The following is a 26290-nucleotide window of genomic DNA, read 5'->3' on the forward strand; positions in this document are numbered from 1 at the left end:
TACTTTTGAAAAAAAAATTCCTTTTTCTATATGCCCCTTGGTCCAGCCTCTCTTCCCAGACATTTAGCTATTTGCCTCTTTGCTTTAGCTGGGAATGTGGGGGCTGGCACACTATGCAGTTTTCACATTTTCCACCGAAAGTCAGAAAATGCCTCACGTATCTGGCATCCGAACTACAACTCTGCCATTTGTCTGCAGGCGATGAACCAGAGACAAATTACTAAGCTAAGTACAAATTAGTCAAATTCATCAACCTAAAAAAGGAAGGGATGTGCCGCCGCAGCTCTTTAAGGTATGTTTCCGTTTCCAGGATAAAGTTGAGGATAAATTCAGATCAACGCTCTAAGCTACCAAAGTTATTCTGATGGTATGGGAACTGTTACACTTAACATTTTTAAGCCTGTAATTAAAGGCATCAAGATATTTGTTCTATTTGGGGGACCACGAGATCACTCCAGTTTTCTCCTGATTCTCTACTGGGTAATTGTTGGTGGGCTCTATAGTTTAATAATAAGAAAAGGCCATCTCATTTTCAGTGGAGACCCACTGTCTGTCTTGGGGAGGAACTGCACCTCTGCTTTATCCTATCCTACCTCAGAGGTAAAGGGGTTTGCTAATGAGGCTTTCTGATATTAAGCACACACACAGGCACGTACAAATACAAGTGGGCTTTTCCCAAGTCCTTTTTAGCGAAATGAACAAAATCCTCAACTATAGGAATGCTAGCTGTTATAATGTAGCAAATTCAGCAAGTTCTTTTTTTTTTTTTTTTTTCCTTTTCTGTCAGCACATACTGCTGCTTCCAACCTTTATCATGCCTAAGGGCCCCTTCCCCCCTCTAGCAGCCTCCAAATGTTTTGATTTTTGCTTCCAGTCGAAGTCAGTGGCTTCAGCCATTGCCCTGTTTCCTAGACAGCACCTCCTTTGGAGGAACCGTGGCCAGTGTTCCTTAACTGAGCCGCATCAGGCACGAAGCCATGCCCGCGTGTGCGCTTCTGTGGGGAATACGGTGGGCGGGCACCTGGCCCTGCCGCTGTGCTCCTGGCCCACGGATCTCTCTGGCTATGCAGACAGGTAGTATTTGCAAAATGCTGCAGAGGAACTGCACTATCCCCGCAGATAATAAGCAGTAGATGTTCTTTAGCGGAAAACAACAGAAATAACTCCGCTCACACAGCAGCTTGCTTTGTGTGATGAAAATGAAACATTAAGATGATTCCATTGTGTGCTTAAAGGTTACCAACAATTTTGAGGCTTTAATGAAAAGAGGTTCTAACTGTTGTTTGGAAACAGAGTTTTCATCTTTTTTGTCAGATCAAAACTATTTTGTAAAATCTTTGTGGTTTAGTCAAATGTGCCCTTATTTACCCATGAGGTTATTTATGACTGCGCTGGTTCCTGCTCTGGCTGTTTGCTGTCGGCTGGTAATAACAAGTACTCTTGGTTTCAGTGCTTTTGACTGTGCTCTTAACTGCTGCCATCAGTATACTCCAAAGATCTTTTTGTTTTGGCTTTAGGATCATTAAGTGCTTTTTCTGTACCATGAGAGCTCTCTGTGGTCATGTTTATTTAAAGCTTCATGTACGTTGCTGTTTTGGGTGGTCTCAATTCTAATGATCTCATTTTGGGGTGCAATGTGCTGTGTCCCACTAGCCCCACTCTGCCCTTTAGCTGCAGAGCTGGATTTGCTGTCGACCATTTGATGCTGTTTTCTGTCGGGTGGGGACTGAATGACCCGATGCTGGATTTAGATTCTTCCTGGGGATTGTACAGCTATGAATGTATTTGCTTCCAGAACCTCCCAAAGTTGAATCTAATCTTAAAACTATAAGTTGTAAGTATTCTGAAATTGGGAAATATTTATTTTAAATGAAATCAGGTAGTGTTGCTTTTTACAGCGTAATAAATACATGTATCCAAAAAAAAAAAACCTGTAAAAAATGAATTTTTTAAAACCACTAAGGTTTTCTTACATCACTGGGTTGGGAACTCTGCTGAGCATACAGACTGTATCTGGTTGGCTCAAATCAATTTCTCATGCCTCCTCTGAGCCAGGTACTATGCAGGGCGGCAGCTGGAGTTATCATGATGACTGAGAGGACGATCCTGTAAGGAGTTCATCCTTGAGGGGGGGAGGGTGGACAGGCATGTTTCTAGTGCTCTAGAAGTGAACACTATCATTTTGCAGTTAGGACACACTCAGTATCTATAGAATTCAGTCATTAAACAGGTCCTTCACTAGGAGGGGTTCTAACCTCCTTTGAGAAGAGAGGTGGTTTTCACAAAGCCCTGACCTCTATTTAGGGAGCCGAATCTAGTACCCCCACACTAGGGTCTGAGTTGGACAAGCTGGGTATATGGAATGGCATTCGCTTCCAAGGCCAGTAGGCTTAGTGTGTGGTTTTCTAACCATAGAGATGGTATGAGAATACCACGACTGCCATTTTCAACTATCGAAGTTGTTGGTCACAAAGTAATTTGCTTGGCAATAGTAGTCAGACGGTGTGAATTGTCTGCGTTACTGACATTTTAGGACTGAAAGAGACATCAGACATCTCTAATCTAATCCCACTCTCATAGATGAAGCTCAGACCCAAGAGGGGGCTCTGATACAGAACTCTTAGTCTCGTGTTCTTTGCATCCTACCACACTGTGCCCACTAGGGACAGAAAACTGGGCTAGTTGCAAATTAGCTAAAAGCCTGTCTGGAGTTTTAAAGACAAGTGTAAGTGCTACAGTGTTCAGCCTTGCCTAGCTCACCAGGAGCTATGGTATATACATCCCCACAGAGAGGCAGCCCACAGTGCAAAACAGATGAGTGACACCAGATATGGAAGCATTAAATTATGCTTATCCTTGATACAACATGAGCGTCTTAGTTTTGCGGGACTGTTTACAAGGGCTGGGTAATCTTCCTAATTTCACTCACTAACCTTCATAGTAAAATGAGTAAATTCATGAATCACAGACCAGATAACACAGGGAAGCAGCCCATGAATGTGTTAGGTGGCACTTTAAAAAGGGGCTTTTTGGGGACGGGGTATTTTATAGTTATATAAAGAAAGGATGTGATTACTAGAAGATCTGGGAAGGGTGTGTTTGGGGATGGGAAGGATTAGAAAATTAAATCAGCTATTACAAAGGGGCAAAGACTGGACATTTTATTTCTATTCTGGAGCCTGAACCTGATCCCAGGCCTCCATGCACCCCAGCCTTGCCCCTAGCTGCCTCTCCACAGGTTTGTTTTTTTTAAGATATTATTTATTTGAGAGAGAGACAGAGCACAAGCAGGGGAAGAGGCAGAGGGAGAAGCAGACTCCCCGCTGAGCAGGGAGCCCGATGTGGGGCTCGATCCCAGGACCCCGGGATCATGACCTGAGCCGAAGGCAGACGCTTAACTGGCTGAGCCATCCAGGTGCCCCTCTCCACGTCTTTTAAAGAGCCTACTAGAATGGAGTCCAACAAGCACTCATAATAACAAAAAGAAACTGCTTCATACTTGTACAAAAAATGGGGAAAGGCTGCCAACACACCAACACTAGGGCATTAAAGTGGTGTGATGGCACTAAGAAACACAGAATTTACATAGTATGAGAATACAATACCTTTTATTAGCTTCCTGTCAAAGGTACCATTGAGGAACCTCTACCTTTGTATGCCCAATATAAATTTAATACGTTTAAAACTGCTTAAGTGTGGTAGTTTTTTCAATTGGCCAAGTAAGAGGTTTAATTTCTCAGTATAGCATACGCATATAACCTGAAGTTAGTTTACCAAAACTTGGAAGCTGAGTGTGATTGTATCTTTTAAGGGCTATATAAATTCATCTTAGTAGGTTCTAAAAACCATATTATCTTTAGCCTTCCTAAAACTGTTTTAAATGCCATTTCCTTGAAATTGTGCATAGTTTTATATAGCAATTTAAGTTATCTGTAGCTTTTGGCTATATTTCACAAAATCTTATGTTTTCATAAGTAAGGCAATTAGAACACATGATCCAGTATCTCAAAACGTCTTAGGCTCCAAAAGCAGGGATCTTTGTTTTTGTTTACCAGTGTTTCCCAAACATCTAGAATAGTGCCTGGCTCATGGCAGGTGCTCAATATATATTTGATGAACTAGTATAGTGAATGAGTCTTAACTAACCAAAAGAAGCCACTCAAGTAAATACCCCTTGCTTTGGAAACAGCATCCCAGTTCAAACAGTAGGTACCACAGTTTTCAAAACAATTCCTAGGTTTTTTTTTTCTTGTTTTCCCTGGGATAGTCAGAAGTGAAAGGAGTCCTTTGTTTATTGAGACTTAATATTCCATTTTAGCTTACAGGCAATAAATAGCTTTCAGTCATTTAATGCTGAATAAATGGCTCAATCATTTATTGCCATCTCAGAAATCTCCTTCCTTAATAAGGAGAGATTGTTCTCAGGTGGTACATAACAGCTCTATGCTTATCAAACCCTCTACAAACACCACACCAGAAGTACTCTTAAAACTCACAAACATCCGTAAGCCAGGATCTACGTGGTGACTCACGATGATGATCAATTATACATGAATACAAACTTATGGCTAGGGAGGGCCTTACCTACTGGAGAAATACAGTTCTCCATGTTTATTATAAAGAAACTTTATATTTCCTAGACGCAAATACTGCAGATACAGGGATGAGAGAGGTCCTATTTGTTAGGATGCCAGCATTCAAGCCTGTACGACTCTTCCCTGACAACTCTTCGAACAATAGTTAAGTCTAGCCCGCCAGATTTATGTCTAAGTGGTGATTATGTCTTTCATGACACTATTTTGTTTCCAGCACACGGTGCCTTTTACTTTCAGAAGGCCATGGCTTTCTAGCTTACAACATCTTTGGAGAAAAATGGCCCCTTTAGACGTGGGCACAGTGACTCCTCGGAAAGGGCTCCTCTAATCTTGGGATGTGGGTCTGAGATGTGGCTTTGGAGACCAGTCAGAGTCCCACTTGCCATGTGTTCTTAAGTTAGAAACTTACATTAGCAGTACCAAACTCCATTTCAAACTAACTGCCAAATTCTTTGTGCATTTGGAGGCAGCTGTAGTCAGCAAGACCAAAGCACTTTGTTTGCTTTTCATGGCTCTCACTGCAGCTCATTCCAATACTGCTTCCTGCCTGTCTTCCACCGACCCATCGGCCACAGCAGTTCAGACTGCAAGTGGGTTAAGAAAGGGCAGTGCTCAGGAACGTGGTGTTATCAGCCTTACTCAAAAATAAGGACTCACATGTTTGTATGTCTAAGCATAGGTAAGAAAAACATGGGAAAAACATCAAACCTACACATAATGCCAGGAACTTCTAAAATCTTTACGCCAAAGTTGTTTGTAAGAGACTAACGTCAGAGTTTCAGTACTTCTCAAAAGTAACCAAAATCTCTTGGCTGGCATGGTAAAACGAAACCACGCCAGGTTGTTCTCAAAGGGCCAAAACACACTAGCAGTTAAATGCCGACAATTAGAAACACTATTTCTTTTAATGTTCTCTTCTTTGTTCCTTCCTCATTTCAATTTAAAAAGTCAATGCAAAGCCAGTCAGGTTCATGTGGTCTTACGTAAAAACTGAGAGGAGGAGGGCGCCTGGGTGGCTCAGTTGGTTAGGCGACTGCCTTCTGCTCAGGTCATGATCCTGGAGTCCCGGGATCGAGTCCCGCATCGAGTCCCGCATCGGGCTCCCTGCTCGGCAGGGAGTCTGCTTCTCCCTCTGGCCTTCTCCCCTCTCATGTGCTTGCTCTCTCTCATTCTCTCTCTCTCAAATAAATAAATAAAATCTTTAAAAAAAAAAAAAAACTGAGAGGAGGAGAGCACCACGTGCAGATTATATTTAATGCAATACATATAGTTTAAATTTTAAAATAGACTTTGAGAAAAGTTTATCCCCACCCGAAAAACATGGCATTTACATACTAATAGAACCGAGGTGGCGACGGCGGGGAAATGAAGGCGCAGCTACAGAGACAGCAGTCTGCGAACGTTCTGTGGAAGGACCCTGCCGAACCCGCCCCGCTAAGCCACGTGGGTGGTGTCAGTGCTAGTGAAGGAAGACGGGGAGTAACAGAACACGCTTCACGAAACACCAGAAAGCAGTCTAGAAAAAGCACAGGAGAGATAATGGAACCATTTGCAAATGTATTTGTCCGAGACACACATTTATCAGTGAAAAACATGCAATTCTCAATGCAGTTACACAGGACGAGTTTTCAAATTGTTTGATTCTCATATGATCTCTGGTTAATTACTTGTCAGTCTCTATTTTTTCTTCTCAACTTGAAAATTTTATGACTAAGACTAACTACCGCTAATAACAATAAAGACACATTAACCCATTTAAGAAACACGAATTAAATTTCTAGATTTGGTCTAGATCTACGACTAACTACAACTTTTTGAAGAGTAACAGGATTTTTGTCTTGAGAGAGCAGTTGTTAATAGCCTGGTTCCCTTGACAGAGATGTGAAGGTAATTTCATTTACTAGTGACCGTGATAAAGGCGGAATATATTCAGCTTTGGATATTAAGGTTTAAACAGAAAAAAACTACTCAAGGGTCTGGAAAACGTATTTCCTTCTCCTGATACCAGCCAGTATCATAAAGCCATAACAAACAGAAAAGCTAACTCTCCCAAGGGAGAGAGTTTGCCTTTAGCTTTAAATGGCCAGTGTGGAGAATGTAATAAAATAAAGGACACAACTTTGACCCCTTGCCCAGATACAGGATGGCTACCTTTGATAGACCATTGACGTAATTCTGCATGACTTAGCTTTGAACGATTTCATAGGTAAACCAATGGAAAACCTCTGGCCATATTTAAAGCAGAGGGAACAAATAAGAATTCTCCAGAATAGAAATCTGTCAACCCTACATCAAGAAGCTCCCTAAGTAACTGTGTCATCTATCCAACAGCCTGTAACAGTTGGGCGCTGACTTTGTGCACAGCATTTTAAGTGCTGCTCGACTCCTCACCTGTCCCCAAGGATTCTCATTTTAGCCCTGATGTTTTCAGTGTATCCGGATATTGTTCATTTGTAAAACCCACTCTACGGAGAGGGCCTTTCAATTTTACCTTTCATAAGATGCATGAAGCCCTTCAGAGTAACACGTTTCTGAATTAGGGAAAAATCCACTTGCTATCAACAGGTTGCAGCAAATTTGTTCGTCTTTGTTTCATTTCCCTAGAAACACAGGATGTGAAGGAACAGAGTAGCAGGAGGGAATCACAGATGGGAAGGAAAAATGTCGCCAGAGAAGATGAGAAAAATTCATGCTCTATACTGCATTCATCTGTAAAAAGATAAAATGTGGTTAAGCTTATTACACAGCTCTTGTGAAATGCAGATCCACATCTCTAACCCGGCCTGTCAGTTCTACAGTGGGGTAGCAGGAAGACACTTCCACAGCAAATAACCACCATGGAATTAGAGAGCCCTCAGCATGTGCTCTTTATCCTTTTTCCCGGACTAATCGAGACCTTTTATGTCATCTAAGCTGATGGATTATTCCTCTGCAGCCTGCCGGCTTCATTCTGCCAATTCATCCAGGCCGCACAAAGCCTTTTGCTGTTATGCAAGTCTGGGGGCAGAGCAACGTGGCAAATCTGCTCCCACAAAACAAGGACGAGGCAGTGCTGAGCTGTGTGCCAGCCAGAGGATGGGATGGGGGCGGGGGGGGAGATGATGAATGTTCCTTAAAGGCCACGCAGTAGGAATAATAAATGAATGTCTTTCACGTACAGATTAGAGACAGAGAATCATGAGGAGGCCCCTCCCCTCCCCCCGCAGTGCCTCCTGCCCAGCTGCCCGGAGCAGGGCACCTTGTGGGCAGTAAATTGAGCGTCCAAACAATCCCAGCCTGCCACCGACTTCCCAGCTCACGTCCCTGCCGGGCTGTCCCCTCGGGCCAGGTGCTCTTCATCAGGGCTGAGTCTGTCCTGCAGCAATGTCTAGAGACAGGTTTGATTGTCGTGCCTGGGTTTGGGTGCGGGTGTGCTCGTGGCATCTAGTGGGCAGAGGCCAGGGCCACTGCTAAATATTCTACAGTGCAGAGAACAGCCCTCTGAAACAGAAAATTCCTTGCGTCCTGGAATACCAATAAAAACACAGGACTAGACTGTAAGCCTCTTGGGAACTGCCCTTTATTTTAAGGTTTTGGGGAATTCCTTTAATACCTACTTAGGAAGCCACAGAGTGACCAAAACAAGGGAGTCGGAATTTGTAAGAATTTATAGTTGTTTCTATAATGAGTCCATTATTTTTAATCCTAAGTGGTCAATGGTGGGTAGGACACAGTGGGCTCTGACGAACATTATTTTGGATTAAAAGCACAATGAAGGTTTTGCCCCTATGTTTCAGTGTGTGGCTGAAATGTATAGTCTGAGAGTGGACTTTTGGAGAGAGGTAAAGAGAGAGAGACAGAAGGAGGGAAAGCCTGGATCCAAATCCTGTCACCGTCTCTTACTGGCATGTGTGACCCAACCCCTTTAAATCTCAAGGTCTTTGTCCTTCCAAAGCAGAAGAACGTACTGGAAGGATTAAATGAGATACCATGTACAATGCCTAGTGTAGCAGATGGAAACAGAGGATGGCTAATAAATGTTCCTGCTGTTATCATCAGCTTTGCCCAAAGGCCGGCAGGAGAGTAGACTGGTTCTCACGTAGTCCCTGAGGAAGAAGTTTGTACAGGAAATCCAGACTAAACAAACACTCAAGTCATCCTGCAGAAAACACTGGTGCTCTGTGTCTCTTGGACAGTTTCCTCAGGGGCCTGCGGTCCTCCTGTTCCTGACCCTAATCCAGAGCTGCAAGCTGCAGACGTGGCTGAAATAGCCAGCTCCGAGAGAGGCTGCTCTGTTTCAGAGCATATGCTCTCCTGCCAGGGGTAGATGCTGACTGGAAATCATGGCCAAGGTTAAGGACAGATCATCTGAGACAAAGTAGAGTCCACCCAATTTGGGGACTAATCCAGCTTCTATTTTATCCAGCCAGCACCTTGTCCAGATTATCACCTCTCCTAGCTCCTTCAGTCTTCTAAAGGTTTAACCTGGAGAGAGAGAGAGAGAGAGAGAGTGTGTGTGTGTGTGTGTGTATGTGCGTGTAAAACAGACTTCTTCTGCCCTATGTGTGTGTGTGTGTAAAACAGACTTCTGCCCTACGTGTGTGTGTGTAAAACAGACTTCTTCTGCCCTACATGTGTGTGTGTAAAACAGACTTCTGTGTGTGTGTAAAACAGACTTCTGTGTGTGTAAAAGACTTCTGTGTGTGTAAAACAGACTTTGTGTGTGTGTGTGTAAAACAGACTGTGTGTGTGTGTAAAACAGACTTCTTCTGCCCTGTGTGTGTAAAACAGACTTGTGTGTGTGTGTGTAAAACAGACTTCTTCTGCCTTACACATGACATGAATGAAGTCATCTGGAATGGAATGGCTATGGGGGGGGGTGTCCATTTCCTGGCCTTTATTTAAAATAGAGAATTTAAATCGCTCTCCCAGTATCATCCCAAGAACACAGACAAAGTAAGTCACACCATCTGCACAGATGGAGACAACTAATCCGTCTCATTTTCTTATGGCCAAGGGGAATAACGGTGATGACAGAGTTGGAACTCTGACTTCTGAATCCCAAACACGGGCTTCTCATCCAAAGGCCGTGCTGCCTTTGTCCTAATAAACTGGGGTGAGACCTAATGAGTCCTGTGCAAACAGTTTCCGTGCAGTGGATATTTTGAACGCGATGAAGCTCTGCTTTTTCTGGGAGGCATTCCAGGACAGTGGACAGTATGCACGCTGGAGACTCACCGGGTGGGTTCAAATACTCATTCCACCATTTACTAGCTGTTTGATCTTAGTCAAGTTATACAATTTGGGATTGGGCGGGGGGGGGGGGGGGTGCTCCTTTTCCACACTGTAAAACTGAGAACAACAATAACCGCTAACTCAGGAGGGGGTTGTGAAGACTGATGAAGTCACTACTGGCGGGGTGCCCAGTACACGGTAAATCTCACCTATTAATGGTGCTGCTGACTGTGATGATAATGCAACTTGCTAAAGCACAATAAAGAAGGGCAGCCATTTGTGGTTCCATCGACAGCTCTTACACTCTTGGAACAGGGCTTTATATTTGTTCCATTTTTGAGTCGGGCTTAGAAAGCACTTTATAGCAGACTCAGGGGCTACATTCCAACAGAGGATGCGTCCTTGCACATAGAAAAGGTCCATTTTACACTTGCCAACAGGAACAGAAGTGACTTTTTTCATTCTCAACAATCAGAAATGTGTAAGAAATTATGGTCTCTAAAGAGTTGAGCCTGGGCTTCTTCAGGTGAGAAAAAGGGACTAAGAAAGAAGTTACATACCAGAAACTTGACTCTCAACAGGTATTACTGATGTCATGTGCACACACGGCTACACGACCCCGGGTGTCTGAAGGACGGCACCCTCTCCACCTCTCCCTCCCCTTCCCTGCCCTCCTGCCTCGCCCCTGAGCAAATGGTCTGTGCCAGGCACCAGTTACAAGAAACTGACTGAAGAAAGGACGGTAATAACTCAGGGAGGACTTTTTTTAAAGGAGTAAACACATTTTAACAAATAGACTGGAATAGCTTCACGTGGAAAAGAGCTTAAAATTACAGTGTCAGCAAAATTCCAGCCAACCAAAAAAAGTCTTTAAGAGGAAGGATTTGGGCCCGACAGGCAAACAATACCATTTGATTTACTGAAAAAACATTTTCTTAGAGGGACTAGATTCTCTCTTTTGTGGACAACCCTGTTCCTATTCTGGTCATGACACTCGTAACTCTTTCACTCCTAGAACCTTCTACTCCTGGCAAGTGCCCGACCACCCCAGGTGCGAGCAGCCCAAATCAGTCCTCAAATACGAAGCAGGTGGAACTGTACCACTGTTGCTGCTGAAGGCTCTGTAAGGGCTGTTAACTGCCAAGCATCAGTCCTCTCTCTTCCTAAAAATAACACGCCTGCACCCAGACACAGTGCTGAAATAACAGGCCAAAGGAAACCATTTTCTTATCAGAGAAACGGTAGTTCCTTAATATATGAAATTTCTACAAGGACAACTTCAAAGGGCAGAGGCGGACTTTTTCAATATTTGAAATGTCATTTAGTTTCTGGAAGGTGCAGAGTGCCAGGAATAAAGCATCCTGGTGATGATGGAGCTTGTTTAAGCACAGCAGGCTCCGACTTATCAGGGCTGATCTAAAACACCCTCGCTGGCTCTGCCAGAGGCACCTTCCGATATCGTGCAGCTGAGCCGAGCGGCTGCCGGGCGCCCTCCCCGCCCCAGAGAGCACCTGCTCGGCGAGAGCGCCGCCACCATCCCCGCGGGGTACTCACCATACTGTCGAACTCGACAGAACCCACTATCCGCGACACCTCGTCAAACTCCTCAGGAGACATGGGGAGAAGGTTGTCTGTGGTCTGAAGTCGAGAGGGGTGACTAAAATGGGGAGAAAGGAAAAGGAAATGTTAACACCAAGATCGTGAAAGCGGTGGTGCCAACTTCGACATTTCGTCTTTGGCCTGCGATGGAATGATCCCTTGAGATCTTTATTTCGGCTCAGTGCACCCGCCTGTGCAGTACATTTGGAAAAGTACAGATGGCGGGAGGCTCCTGTCCCCAGCCCGGCCCCTTGGGAAACATCCAGGACTCTGGAGATGTGAGTGAGAGGTAGCCAGGCCTGGGACCTGCGCCGCTCCTGCCTGGTTAAAGGTGCGGGCGGGGGCGGGCGCGGGCAGCGCGTCACCCTGAGGGGCCGGCGCCTCGGGGCTGAGTCTGGCCCGAGAAGCTCCAGAGATATGTCTGGGGAGTCCCTCGTCCCTACCTTGAGGTTTGTATGCAGATAAAGCTGCTCCAGAGTGTTTTTACATGAAGGCTACATCCATTCACCCCAAGACAGTGCTGCAGGCCAAATAACTGACAATGATTTTTCCAAATTTTTGTCTACCTTTTATAAAATGAAACAACAAAATAAAAGCAAGCGGAAAAAAAATGTATCTCAATCATCACTTTGGCCTTTTCCTCCATTGAAAAGAACTACTTTCCCACTCTGATCCATTTTTGTTCATTTTATTTATACTTTTTCAAAGTATCAGTTTGGGGGGGGACTTAAATACAACCTTGGGGGGTGGTGGTGGCGGTGGTGTTTGGGGTTTTGTTTTTGTTTTTGTTTTTTTGTTTGTTTTGTATAAAGGCAGTAAAATTCTGATGGGCAGTGACACCAGGATCTCTAGTTAGGATCTTTCCAACAAGTCCGACTGTGGTGGCAGCAGCAGCGACTACAGTGAGAAAGCAAAGGACAAGCATCTTCACAGGCCCCAGGCAGGAGCGGGGCTGGCCTGCGGGTTTTAAACATGGCTCTCTTCTGTGTTCACTTACACTTCAGACACAGAAATCAACTCAGTCTTGATGTATCCAGTTCCTTTTGGGCCATCGAGTTCCATTGGTTCTGGGGCTAGAAGCAAACACATCGGGTACAACTTTCGGTTAGCAGACCTTACCCAAGAACAGACGATCAACGTTCTCTTTCATCAAAATTTTACTGTTTGCCCTGACAGTCGGGTGGGTCCTGGAGCTTTAAGCTTTAAGTGACTTCCCTGCCTGGGTCACCTCACATTCCAGTGGGAATGCAGAAACAACGCAGAGGGAAGGGCGAAGAGCCCAGGACAGAAGTCAAGCTGCGAGCTCTCTCCTTCCCAGGCTTAAAATCCTACAGAAGCCAGAGCACAAAATGTGCCAAGTGTATCTGGGTTAGTGGTCCCAGACTGGCTGCTACGATATACACATCTTCTGCCCAAAGCAACCGTGTGAATATTGACATTTCTGGTTCTGGAAAATAGTTAACTTTGTTGGCGTGTTCCAAACCAGAGCAGCCGAATCTCAAATGCAATTCGGCAAAGACGGAGAAGCGCTCTTAACGACAATCACTAGAAATAATATCGTCTCATAAATTTATCATATCACTCCCTGAATGAACCATTTTGCTTCTCCCGGGCCTTCGATCTCTCAATTTCAACAGGAACAGGCTGGTATAAATCAGTTGGCCAAAATATTGGAAAAAATAATGTAATAAATACACAAGACCAGAAGTGGACTTTTTTTGACACTCCTAAAATAAATTCTTTGTTCATTTCTTACTGTTTGTATCAGGCCAAACAGCGTGTTCTATTTCAACTATACTTTGGGTTTTACCATCTTTGGAAAGCCTGCTTACAGCAACTCAAAAGAAAGTGGCGGGAGAAGGACACAGCCGGGGTGAAGCTTGTGCCGGCACCAGGCACTTACAGGAAGGCCAGGCCAGTGTGTGGGACTAAACCCGGGCTCCAGCAAACCTTTGGACAGTGATGAAATGGGAACCTCATCACACCCGTGCTATTTATTACTCATCAGGGCGCCGATCATTCACTTCCCCCACCTACCTTCCTTTGGCCTGGAGTAATATTTCCCGAAGGCATGGTCTTTATCAATATTCGGATACAGATACTTCAGGGGATTCTCTGGAATATTTTCAGCAGCCATGACTTTGTAATTGCGAATAATATCAGGGAAAGTAACTGCAGAAAGTTCTTTTTTCGTGTAAGGTTCAACGGCATGGAAGTAAGGTTCTAAAAAAGAGGAAGATCTAAGTGAGTCCCATGGACTATCCCAAAACAACAGAGGAGAGAAACAGAACATTGCAAGGCTTTATGGATTTGAGTGACCCCCGGTAAGAACTAATCACAATACAGGATTTATAACACAGCATGCCGCTTCATTTCTAAATAAATCATAATCCTTTCTGAGAAACAGGAGAAATAAAGGCAATGCAACAACACTGCACTTGTCATTATTTGCTGAGATTGGTAAACCTGGCAAGGGTTATTAAACATCTTCAGTAGCCTGCATCTTTAATGATGTCCCCACCCAAAGAAATACTAACTGGATCATCTTGGCTCAAGTCACAGATTAATAAAAGATAAGCTCATTTTCTGGTTGCTTTTCTTTTCGGATTGAAGAATGTTAATTTTTTATTAAAATAAATGACAATACACGGAAAAAATTTGTAAACAAAAAAGGATCCTATTTGCTTTTTCTTCTAATCCTTAATGCGATAAACCCGTTTATTTACTCATGGTCCTATTCCCAGACTTCATTTGAACCCTGCGTCCTGACTGATCCCGAAGCTCAGTTTTGGCCGCACACATTCCAGAGGCTACTGGTGGGCGCTCTGGAGACCCTGCCCTACAACCGCAGACTCTGCGGGGCGTCCCGGAGCTCTGCAGCCCGTGCTGCCCCGCCTAAGCTTTCGGGTTGCCAAGGCTCTCCTCGGCTCTGCCTCCTGCTTGGCTCGCTCCATCTCTCAGCTCCGCAGAGGCTCCCCCCCCGCCACGGGAAGAGGATGAAAGGCCGTTTCTAACATCTTCTGCCCACCCTGGGCCCTGATCCCAGCGTTCCTGCATTTTCGTTAGGAGAAAAAAAATAAATAAATAGAACAAGAAAAGTAGGCCCTGTTTTTTGCCTCTTTCCCCCGAAAGCAGTAAAGTCGCTGGATTCCTTCAGCCCCTCAAAGAGCGTAAACTAGAAGCAACTGCGAAAAGAAACGTGTCTGTCCTTTTCTCATCTCTGCCTCTCATCTTCTGCCGAAACCGGCTTCGGGGTGCGGAGGCGCTCGGAGCCTTTCCGCCACAAATTCATTTGGCGAAACAGAAACCCAAGCAAGAACCAAGTTTGCTGGCGGGGTGGGGGGCAGGCCCCCTCTCGGGGAGCCCGCCCGTGCGCGCCTCCACGTGGGGCTCCCCGCAGTGCGCCTGCACGCACAGGCCTCCCCAAAATTGCCTGTCAGCCTCGCTGACTCACATCCTCCCTCTCCAGATGACAAACCTGACAGAAAGAGGAGAATGTGGCCTTGTCTTTTAAAAAAAAACCCTCATGCCCACCGTGCGCTCCAGGCCGCTCCAGGCCGCGACTCACACAACTCTCCCTGGCAATGTATTCAATCCTCTCTGCGAGGCTCGGGCGCGGCTAAGCTTTCCGTCGCCGGCGCCCCGGCCGCCCCAGGCGCTGGGCGAGGGAGAAGGGCTTACCGCCTCCGTTCTGGGAGCGCTCCACCCACGTGAACGTGATGGCCCCTTCCCGGCAGCTCTCGCTGAAGCGCAGCAGGAACGTCCCCGGCTGCTGGTCCTTGAGCAGCGCGCGCTCCCGCTCCTTGCTGATAAAGCCCACGATACACCTGCGGGCGGAAAGCGATCCAAGAGGCACTCTGAGCTTCAGCCGTGTTTTCATGTTAGCTTACAGACCAAGTCGATTACCGAAACTTGACAAAGGAACACAGGATAAAAATGTAGAGACCCTTTTGGGTGTTTTAACATCTATTTGACACTTCAGGTAGCATTTCGCTTATACGCGTGTCTGCTTAAGTGCAAACCAATCATTAACACGGGGCCAAGAGGATGCTATAGATGATCAGTAAATACTTGCTGGATTAATGAGCCTTTTATGTTTATTTGATGACCTTTTTTATTTCCACTTGATTTTTAAAGGCCATGGAAATGTCTCAGACAATATATTTTCATGTTCTAGCACCTCTGACAAGTTAAAGCCTTCGCTGAAATATCAACTGACCCTGGCAATAATTTAGATAAAAACAATTTACTGAGTTACAAAGGTTTTTCTTCTTTCCTAGGGGCAATACAGCAAGTCAGTGCTTAAGAAATTTTTGTTGAAGGAGTGAATGCATGAATGGCACTCAAAAAATCTTAAGTGTTGAATATACATATACTATGAGAGCTTAAGTTTAATCTTATGAGATTCCACTATCATGAAGCCCCAACGGGACCAGCCAGAGAGCCTGGAAGCATCCGTTTCTGTGAGATGCACACAAGTCTTGTCAAATAAGGAGGTCTGTCCAGGTCAGGTGGGTCTCAGCCTTGCAGTAAGGGGGTGTGTCCTAAAATTATGTTTCAAAAATAAATCTATCAATGATCCTTACCCATCATTCCAGAGAGAGAGCAGGTGTTTTTTAATGAGTTCAAGGATGCTTTCAATCCAAAGCCAGAAAGGAAAATTTTTATCATTTATGTTTTCCTGCAAGTGTATAAATGCACACATTAGGAACAAAGAAATTCAAAATAGTGACTTACCATGCCTCTTTCACCCTCGGATTTTAATTTGCAAAGCCTGCCCAGCTGCCAAAACTAACACCGTCTGTCCCCTACAGAGCCGCCCCTCCCCTTATGGGCATGCAGACACCACCGCTCTCTCTTTCCTGGGCCAGGCTCTGCTTCCTTCTCTAAACTGTAGTGAACCAGCCAGGGAATGACCTCCAGGGTGAATCACAGAACAAAAGCTGCCCTCCTGCTAGTAAAATCCAGTAGCGTGAGCTTGTCAGCACTGTCTGGTGACCCCAGCGGGGTCTGATTATTCCCTCCAACTGGTCCCTCTGCTTGAGCAGGCTTGGGGAAACTCATCAGGCCCATCGGGCCATCCAGGCCAGCACAGAGCACACAATTCTCATGGACGGGGCAAAAATGCTCCCAGGCAAGGGACCGGTGTGGGTAAATGGAAGACTCATTTCAGATAGAATGTTATCACACACGCAGGCGCTTCCTGTCAGACCCACACTTGGAGACTGACCTTCTGCACTGAAGGAAAGTAAACAACCTGCCCTAGGGTTTCCACGGGCCAGGGACAAACATGCCAAAATAAGCACAAAGATAAGTAACTACCACAGCAAAAAATATGAAAACCTCAACAGAGAGCGAGAACTCAGAGCGTAGAAAACCCAGACAGTACTCACTTTACAGAATCTTGTCCACGGAATGAGGCCATCAGGGCCAGCATTAGGACCTAATCAAATGAAACAGAAACAGAAATTGACTCTGAAGCTTTGGTTAGACTGATGGCTCTTGTATTTCCTCTCAAAGAGCCAACACCCAAAAGAGGAAGGCTGTATGTACATGGTTGATATTCTCAGACACACTGATGCTAATTAATTGTGCTTTCTGGAGAAGCCTTCATCTGGTCCCTGTCTATGCAGTATCATCTCCAGTTGCCTCTTCCTCCTTCCTCAGCAGGCTCCTCTCCCACTGGTCCTTCAGAGCTTTCTCAAGCTTCAAACTAAGACCAAGATCACCGCTAGGTGATCTATTACACTGACCCTTGACTTTTCAAGCTTATTTGGGCATTTTCCTCAGCCCTCCTCCAAATAGGACAGGGGCTCAGGGAGGTTGATGCAGATCAAAAGCCAAGTGAGAGAAATGAGAGAGGGGAAGGAAACCTAGGGGTTATCAGCTACACAAATTAAAGCAGCCCAGGCCGTACAAGGCGGTGAGCCCGTCATCTCTCTTTGGAGAGAACCACAAATAAGCCATTATAGGCAGAAAAGGTATCTGTCTTAATTCTCACCAAATAAGGAAATGGAATGAGGTGATTTCTTACATCTTATTAAAGGGCATAAGACCCCTACTGTGACAGCTAAGTGGCCACGAGAAGGCATATTGAGAGCCACTTGGTTAGGAAGAGTCTACTGGTATTTGCAATACACACAATTCTTTGTATAGAAAGCAAATCTGGAAAAAAAAAAGTTGCCTGTGGATTTTTAAAGAAATAGTTCAGATACTCCCATTCATTGAAGATTTGACCTTGAGGCTAGTAGGTCTTTGATTTCCTTATGTGGAAGACTAATAAATCTATAACATTAGCTATTGAATGGGAATTCTCTATCATGGCCTGGACCCTGCCAGAACCAATCAAAACTGCTGGCCAAGGATGTCATCCTGCTGTGGGCAGGGTCTCCATGTGCTTTGACCACTGAGTGTATGCCATGCAGCGGGTGGCCCCAGGACCTTACTTATTCTCCCCTGGGGAGACTTACTGGGGACTTACTTTTTTCTCCCCAAAGTTAATAAGACTTCATCTTTCTCATCAAGGAACTTCTTTTAGCCACAACTAACATATTTTACATAATTCAAAAATATTTCCCTTAGGAAACCTGCTCAGTAATGTTAACACGAGATAATTGGGAAATGATTCATTTAAGTTTTTTTATCAGGTCTATACCTACTTCCGAGGTTGAGCTATAATTCTCATTTAGCTGCAACAAGCTGCAGCTGGAAAAGCCAAGAGATTTTTTTTTTTTTTAACACTCTTCTACCTTGATCAAAATAGAGAGCAAAGAGGGGAAAGGAACAAGTCAAGCTATTTTTATGAGTTTCACTTTTCATATACGGAAAAAGTTCCTACCAAGTAGTTTCTCTCCCAGCATGCTGAGCTGGTCCACATTGAGACCTCTTTTGGTGACAGAAGAAAACTGCCAGCTGAGCACTTCCGAGAGCTGGGACCATCGTGCACATGGTGGGTTCAGGAAGAAGGACAGGTTCTAGAGAAAAAAACACCTGGAAGCTCAGGCCCTCAGTCCCAAGCAAGGCACTCAACCCTGGATCTGTCCCAAAGTTCAGTTCTAGTTTCTGTGACACACACAAGTTTTCACAGAAGAGAAACACAGTTGATTCTCGTTATGTGCAGGTTCACATTCGTGAATTCAACCTACTCATGCAACGTCACTTTAACCCCCAAATGGCCCCTCATGGCACTTCTGGAGTCATTTGTGGACGCCATGAATAGAGCTGTGAAGACTGGAGCCACCCGACATGGATGCTTCCAGGAGAGTCAAACGAAGCAACTGCCTTCTTGTTTCAGCTCTTGTACCACAAGCAAGTGTCCTTTTCGAAGTCTATTTAGTGCCACATTTTTTGCCTTTTTGTGGGTTTGTTTTTTAAAAATTTCATTTTTAAAAAATGGTTGCGGGCGCCTGGGTGGTTCAGTTGGTTAAGTGACTGCCTTCGGCTCAGGTCATGATCTTGGAGTCCCGGGATTGAGTCCCACGTCGGGCTCCCTGCTCAGCAGGGAGTCTGCCTCTCTCTCTCTGACCCTCCCCCCTCTCATGCTCTCTATAAAAAAAAAAAAAAAAAAGGTTGCAAGGATAGCGCTGAAGGGCTGTCTGGTGTTGCTAAGTGCAAGATGGCCTCGGGGCGCCTTACGGAGCAAATACTTGTACTCAGATGCGGTTCGTTCAGGCATGAGCCACAGTGCTGTTGGCCATGAGCTCAATGTTACTACACCAACAGATATATTAGATAAGGTGTCTCTAAACAGAAGCCCACATAAACAAGGCCACATATCGATAGGTTCAGTAGCAGTCGTTCAGCATTTGCTAATTCAGTGTTCACAGTGACCTTCAAGAATGTACGTGCAGGGAATAACGAGAATCAGCCGTAATTAATCAACAGTGAGTACCCACACTTAAGAATGGAGCATGCTTGTTGAGCAGATATATACACTTTTTAAAAAGAAAAGCAATAAATGAACTCTTCCACAGTAAAAGTTATAGGAAGTCTACTGCCTGAGCTTATTCACATAGAAGGAAAATCATAATTCTCACTTCTAATACATACATATGGTTCCCTTTTCCAGAATTACTAAAGATCCTTAACAAAGCCACTCGAGTTGTCACATTTCTCTCAACATCTGGCCCTGAGGGGCTCTGTGAGATGCACAGAAGCCAGACGATGGGGTCTCTAGTTAACACCTATGCAAAAGCAGATCTGTTTTCCATACCCGGGGTTCTGTCACCAGCATGTTGTACCACAGGATGGAGGCCCAACCACTTGGGAGCTGGCTGACGTTGGAGATCACCACAACAGGCAGAGAGATCGTCTAAAAGATGACAAAGACCTTAACATCATCAGAATCACAGAAATATCACCTGCAGACCACTGTGTAGCCTCAAAACTAAGCAAGGAATGGTTTGTAAATTTGCATGTATTTTATATTTGAACACTAAAAATGTAAAGCTAAGTTCTTTTGTCCATAGCTTATTTTTGTTATATCATTCAGTTAAAAAATAAGTCTCCCTGCTTCATATAACAAATTAACATAGGACACCTCAACTAGAACATTTAGTTTGTAGCATTTAAAGCTGAATTGGGTTCTCTAGCTTCCCAAACCATTCAATTAACATCAAGATAGTATTAGCTGAAAAAGACCATCCTTTTTAGCAATTAAGTAAATATGTCTAAAACAAAAACCAAGAAATAAAAATAAAATTTTCCGTGTCTGAACCATGTAAATCTTACCTCGAGGTCAATGACCAAACCAGGCTGGCACAACTGGGTCTCAAAACTAAGGGAGTGAAGCTCTTCAGTAACGATAAGAGGGCCCTTAAAAGAGAAAAGGAAAAAAAAAAAAGAAAGGAATAGAGTGATTCATTCACACATCCTGCAACTTTCGGGGGCCTCATAGGCACTGCAACAGGCTTCAGAAAGCCTAACCCCCAACCAAGTGCAACTCAGAAAAAAAATTCCCGTTTTCAATAATGTATCCCAGGTTTAATTACTGTATCTCCGTGTTCTCTCAAGGATTCGATTTCTGAAAGCCTGGCCAGGGTTATAAATTGACAGAAAGAAATGTCAGTAGGGAAACAGCAGCTTCTAATGGGTTTCTTGGTGATGTGAGGCTTCGTGGCTCTCAGGCCCTCTGCCCTCTGCCCGCTGCCCGGCGGCCCCGCTCCAACCCTAGGCGGACGGGTGGACGGCGCACGCGTTCCAAGAGGGATGAGTTACTGGAAGGACTGATCTGCATAAGCCTGGCAGGTCAGAAAGTCCCTGGTTTAGGGAGAAATCTAATAGTTTTCTAAGTGCCTTCATACACATTATCTCATGTGAGCCTCCCAGCAACCTAGAACCGGAGAGGCGCGGCCGCTCTCTCTGCTCCCGGGAGAGGAAACTAAGCCCCCGGGGAGGTCACGGTGAGCGTAAAGGTCAAAACCAGGGCTGCACTGCCAGGGACACTGCCAGGGGCGGGCGGTGCCTGTCCCACTCTTCCTCGCGACCTCTGCTGGGTGCGGTGGCAAGGACCGCCTGCTATGGGGGCACAAGGGCTGAAATCGTTCCAAACCAAAGCAACTCCAGACATTCTGTCCTCTGTCCATAGTTCACTTTTTAATGCATTACAAACATCACTCCTCCTCAAGGATCCGGCTGTAAAAAGGAAAGGGACAGAAAGACGCTGCCACTGGGTAGGGAACGCAGGGGAGAGAAAACCCTCTTGCCACACTTCATTTTCAGCACAGCAGGCCCCGAACCGGCCTCTGGTTCCAGCTCACACAGTAATTCCCGTGTACCCTCAGCTACATCCTACAAACTTCCCGTGATCCACTTTCTTCGCCTGTGAAATGTGAGTAGCACATGGGCCCATTGTACCTACTCCACTATGGCTTCAGGGAGGGGCCAGTGACTTCGAGTGCAAAATCATCTGACAAGCACAAAGCATGAAAGCCGTGGGTTTTTACTGTTATCACAGATATACCGTGTCCCAAAGCTCATCCTCTTCCCTGCTGGGTCTGAACCCCTCTTCGAGGTGCCCCCGGCCTTCAGGAGCACTGAGCCAACCTGCCTGGACACACACCTGCCGATTAGAGACTATTCAAAACAGAGAAGGACTCACCTCATTAGTTCTGGTGCCAGCATTTTTCTGTTCCTTCAATTGCTATAGAACAAGAAACCACCTTAGTAAACAGCATGATAATGCTCACAGTTGCTATTTTCATCTATAAATCAAACTGAAGTCAGGGTTTAGAAAGAATAAGGATGTGAAATGATTTTCAGAGTGCAAAACAAGACATGAAGTGACCCCTGTGTGGGCTCATGAGCCTAAGTGCCCTTTTCCAGCAGCCTGACACCATGTGGACACCATGCGAACATGGAAGGATCCCAGGGATTCACATCCTGCTCCCTCCCCCCCACCCCATACGCAAGCTTTTCCGAATGATCCCCCTTAAGCTTCATTAGCTGTTTCATGCTCCCCAGGCTCAGGGCACAGCTAAGCCTGCCCTCAAAAAGACTGATCAATCCCTGAGGTTTTAAGGAAGCATTCTGGAGCCCTGAGAGCAGCTCTGGGTACCATCAGACTCCCACGTCTGGACTGAGGCTCTCATAGAACGTCTAGCTTCACTAACTGTGAATTTGCTGGCTTACAGAACTGTTGCCCGTGAACCTCCCTGCAGGTTCCAGCCCAGGGAGCACACAAGGGTCAGTGGCAACACGTCAGAACCACCTTGGTAGAATGGGCCTACTCCTCTGGAGACAAAGCGGTAGGGGCAGTGCCCGTGGGCAAGACCACCAGAAAGGAAAATGTGAGTAATGGGCCGAGGAGAGACTCCTGGGACCTGCCACAATTGGAGTGGGGAGAAGGAATGGTCAGGATGTGGGGGCAACTATCAATTCTGAGGAATCTATGAGAGGCTAGAGTGAGCGATCACTGAGGTCGCAGAGGCACCAAGAACAGATCACTGAGGTGCTCACTGGTTTATGGAATATTTTGCCGAGATTGCTACGCTCCTAAAAAGTATCTCTGGAGAAGAGACTGGCAGAAAACAGCAACAGAACAGGCCTGGGATAGGGAGGAGGAACAAAGATTCCTCAAGAGCTAGTGAAGTCAACAGCCACACTCGAGAAAGCCTTCCCCAGGGGGTGCCATCCACATCACACAGCGAACCGGGTGCCATGTGTTGAAAAGGAAGTCCTACTAAGCCAGACACAACCCAAAAAGGGGGAAAACTGGTCTCCCTACCAGGTGTCGGAATTCTGCGGCCAGACTTCCATTGGTGGACTCCTCCATGTTCATCACTTTCGTATGTGTGCCCAAAATGTTGAACTTTCTAAATCTAGACAATACAGAGCAGAAACACTTAAGAGGCTCGGAACTTTTTAAACAAACAAAGACAGTAAGATATAGTACAAAGTGTCTGACATACCCTTTTACTGTATTTCTCTCATTCACATCTCTGAAAAAGAAATATACATATGTAAAATCATATGTGTATTTAAATTTTGAAACGAGCTTTAACAAAAATACAAAAGTGTATGTATAAGTAAAAAATCAATACAAAATCTACACCTGTGGGTTTTCTGTCCTTTCATTCCCTCCCTCCCCTGCCCCCCATCCGGGGGTCAACCAACACGAGCTCTGCCAAGGATTGCTGAGTGACCCTGGGCAAATAAACCATCGGCCCTCGTACAATGAGGTGCTACCAGCGCCAACCTTACAAGAGACTGTGAGTGGTAAGCTAGTTCACGGGTGATAGAGCACAGAGCACACCCTCCATAAATGTAAGTACACTATGCTTCTGGCTGCTTCCCGAGCAATTACCTGCCCTGCGTGAGGCACTGAGCTAAGCCCGGGGCAGCGCAGAGCTGTCTCCGCTGTGAGATTAGGGAACTTCCAGTGTGACGGCTAAAGCCTTCTTTTTATTCTCTATTATCTTGAATGCTTTTATGAAGGTACCAGAATAGTCAATTATTTGGGGAAACTGTCAAGTTTAAGCTTTAAATCTGAGGTTAAATCTTGAGCAACCTGGCCTCTTAACATCAATGCAGTGATGACTCTGTCATGTCCTGGACTCACATGTACCCGTCAGGCAGAGGAACAGCCCGGAAATCATTAGCCCACTCACAGGGACCTGGGTCAGCTGCCTTTCCGATCTCAACTAGAAGTTCAACATTTCTGTGAGTGACAATCACCATTAGCTATGCGAGTGACCAACTTTCCCCAGTTCCGGGGGTGGCGGGAGGGTGAGGAAGAACTTAAAGTAAAAGGAACAGCGTGACACAAAGCCACCTTGCCACAGCTAAGAAGAAAACCCAGAGCTGGAACAGAGAGAAAAGACAAAAGAGCCGTAACAAACCAAAAGAGAAGACAGATAGAGCACGGCCTAACGGCCATAAAATCTCTGCCACTCTTCCTTTCAAGAAATACGAGTGTATTTCCCTGTCCCTTGAACCTCAGGTGACTCTGACTGGGTCCTGCCAACAGAATGGATGGGAGGGATGCTGTACGAGCTCCAAGCCTTGCCCCAGCAGGCCTCGCACCCTGCTATCCGTACCCACCTGCAATGCCATCACCATGCGAAAAAGCCCAGGCTAGCCCCTGAGAGCCCCACGGAGAAGGGTCCAGTTATCCCAGCAAGGACCTCAGACATGTAGCAAGCCCACGCTGGACCACCCAGCAACAACCAAGCTGACCCAGACCAGAAAGACCACCTGCAGCTCACAGAATAAGAGAAATCATAAGCTTTTGGGTTTTAAGCCCCTAAGTTTTGGGGTGATTTGTTAAGCAGCAAAAGCCGATACACAGAGACACCATAGCTGATGGCAGGAAAGACAAAGGTACAGGGAAGAATATTGTTACAGAGTGGAAAGACAAAACACCAGAGGAAAATGACTTGGATTATCATAAATGGTTTTGAAACTTGCTAAACCAGTATGTTACACACAAAAGCATTAAAAAATATCAAGGGTGGGGGCGGGGAGAGGAGCCAGTAGTTAGGTCAGGGCTAGTCCAGGTCTAGGGTCTCAGGGTAAGATGGGGTAGGACGGCTCCACTTAGACCCCTGTGAGAGATCCTGCCCATTCCTGGGTCCCCACTGTCCAGAAGAGACAGGGGTGGATCCAGCAGGCCCCACACAGTCCCTGTAAAATGCTGTCAACTGCATTCCAGAAACAACCCCACAATGGCTGCAGAATCACGGTCTTCAGCCTTGTGTTTGACCAAGGGCCCCTCCTCCTCTGGGGCTCCCCTAGGAGGAAGGAGGGCCAGTAGGCCAGGCCCGGTTGCTTTGAGACTTGATCATTACAAGCTCATATGCATAAAACACACTCATGCTTTCGTTCGTTTATAGTCTAAAAAGGCACCAGCATGTTGCTATCAGCTCTAGGGGACGCTCCCAGTGCCCAGAATGGGAACTATCAATGTAACCCTCTTGGGATCACTTATAAATAACCCCAGTGCATCAGTCCTTGTTTGGTTAACAGAACCAGCATTTCAATAGTGTATGTATCTTAGATAATATTAAAGATATCTTACTTATCAAATAAGACTTTGACTTTCAAATTATAATTCAGCTCTTGCAATTTCACCAGCAGTCTGGAAAGAAAAATAAAAGTCATTATTACTTTAATTATTATCTATTATAAGTCAATCAGAGAAAGACAAGGATCACATGATCTCACTGATATGAGGAATTCTTAATCTCAGGAAACAAACTGAGGGTTGCTGGAGTGGTGGCAGGTGGGAGGGATGGGGTGGCTGGGTGAGAGACATTGGGGAGGGTATGTGCTATGGTGAGCACTGTGAATTGTGTAAGACTGATGAATCACAGACCTGTACCTCTGAAACAAATACTACATTATATGTTAAAAAAAAAAAAAAAGAAGATAGTAGGAAGGGAAAAATGAAGGGGGGAAATCGGAGGGGGAGACGAGCCATGAGAGACGATGGACTCTGAGAAACAAACTGAGGGTTCTAGAGGGGAGGGGAGTGGGGGGATGGGTTAGCCTGGTGATGGGTATTAAAGAGGGCACGTGCTGCATGGAGCACTGGGTGTTATGCACAAACAATGACTCATGGAACACTGCATCAAAAACTAATGATGTATTGTATGCTGGTTAACATAATAAAATTAAAAAAAAATAAAATAAAATGAAGCCAATCCTAAAAATAAAATTATCTATTACAGTTTATTTATTATGCCAATTCCCTATTGATAAACATTCCAATACCTCCGCTCCCTCCAGTTATGACAAACAATGGAATCGACATCCATGTATGTCTACTTGGATTTCTTTTAAGTGTATTTGCAGCATAAATTCCTAACTGTGGAATTGCTGGGGCAATACTGTCACACTAAATTCTGATAGAAAGCAGCAGCTTTTCCATTCCCACCAAATGTGAGTGAGGGTACCTGCTTCCCTATACAGCCTTGCCAACACTGGGTTTTATCAAAATTTCTACTTTGGGACAGTTATATGGGCAAAAAATAGCAAATGTGTATTTTTTATTAAAACTTTTATCTAATGTTTGTTCCGTTGGGAAAAACTAAGAACTCCGACCCATAATCAGGAAAAAGAGGTTAACATCTATAGTCATTCCAGGGTGGTATGGAAAGATGGAAGGAAGGAATGCTGGACTAAGACGTGTGTGTATCTTCCCTGATGAGCGGGAGACCTCAGGCAGGAGCCCTTCGCTGGTCTGCTCCGCTTAATGGGGCAGGTGGCTGGGACCGGGCTTCTCATGCCCCTTCCAGCTGTGAGTTCCCGATCCCTGCGGGTGCGTGGGTGTGGTGCCGTAACACCAGCAGCCAGGGGGCCTCAGCCGGGACCTAACTCAGCAGCACCCCAGGACAAAGGACTAAGGCCAACTCTGAAGGCAAGTCCAGGTGCTCATCAGCAGA

At 45.4% G+C, this 26290-nt stretch overlaps 1 protein-coding gene across 1 annotated transcript in view; it reads right to left on the minus strand.

Moving 5' to 3' along the window:
* Positions 1 to 6132: 6132 nt before the first annotated feature.
* Positions 6133 to 26290, minus strand: part of STAT1 (signal transducer and activator of transcription 1) — a 36739-nt gene continuing 16581 nt past the window's right edge. The window contains exons 12-25 of the mRNA XM_045868325.3: positions 24925 to 24984; positions 22817 to 22846; positions 22633 to 22726; positions 21508 to 21549; positions 20139 to 20222; positions 19621 to 19719; positions 18247 to 18382; positions 16802 to 16851; positions 15995 to 16089; positions 15090 to 15235; positions 13446 to 13631; positions 12406 to 12481; positions 11364 to 11466; positions 6133 to 7304 (exon numbers count right to left, since the gene is read on the minus strand). Of these exons, the coding sequence (XP_045724281.1) occupies positions 7290 to 7304; positions 11364 to 11466; positions 12406 to 12481; positions 13446 to 13631; positions 15090 to 15235; positions 15995 to 16089; positions 16802 to 16851; positions 18247 to 18382; positions 19621 to 19719; positions 20139 to 20222; positions 21508 to 21549; positions 22633 to 22726; positions 22817 to 22846; positions 24925 to 24984 (1216 nt within the window). The 3' untranslated portion in view covers positions 6133 to 7289. The remainder of the gene's footprint in view (positions 7305 to 11363; positions 11467 to 12405; positions 12482 to 13445; positions 13632 to 15089; positions 15236 to 15994; positions 16090 to 16801; positions 16852 to 18246; positions 18383 to 19620; positions 19720 to 20138; positions 20223 to 21507; positions 21550 to 22632; positions 22727 to 22816; positions 22847 to 24924; positions 24985 to 26290) is intronic.

The sequence above is a fragment of the Mirounga angustirostris genome, unplaced genomic scaffold (assembly GCF_029215605.1).
Source record: "Mirounga angustirostris isolate CCGP_5_RB_7025 unplaced genomic scaffold, mMirAng1.0.hap1 SCAF_3, whole genome shotgun sequence".
NCBI classification, from domain to species: domain Eukaryota; kingdom Metazoa; phylum Chordata; class Mammalia; order Carnivora; family Phocidae; genus Mirounga; species Mirounga angustirostris.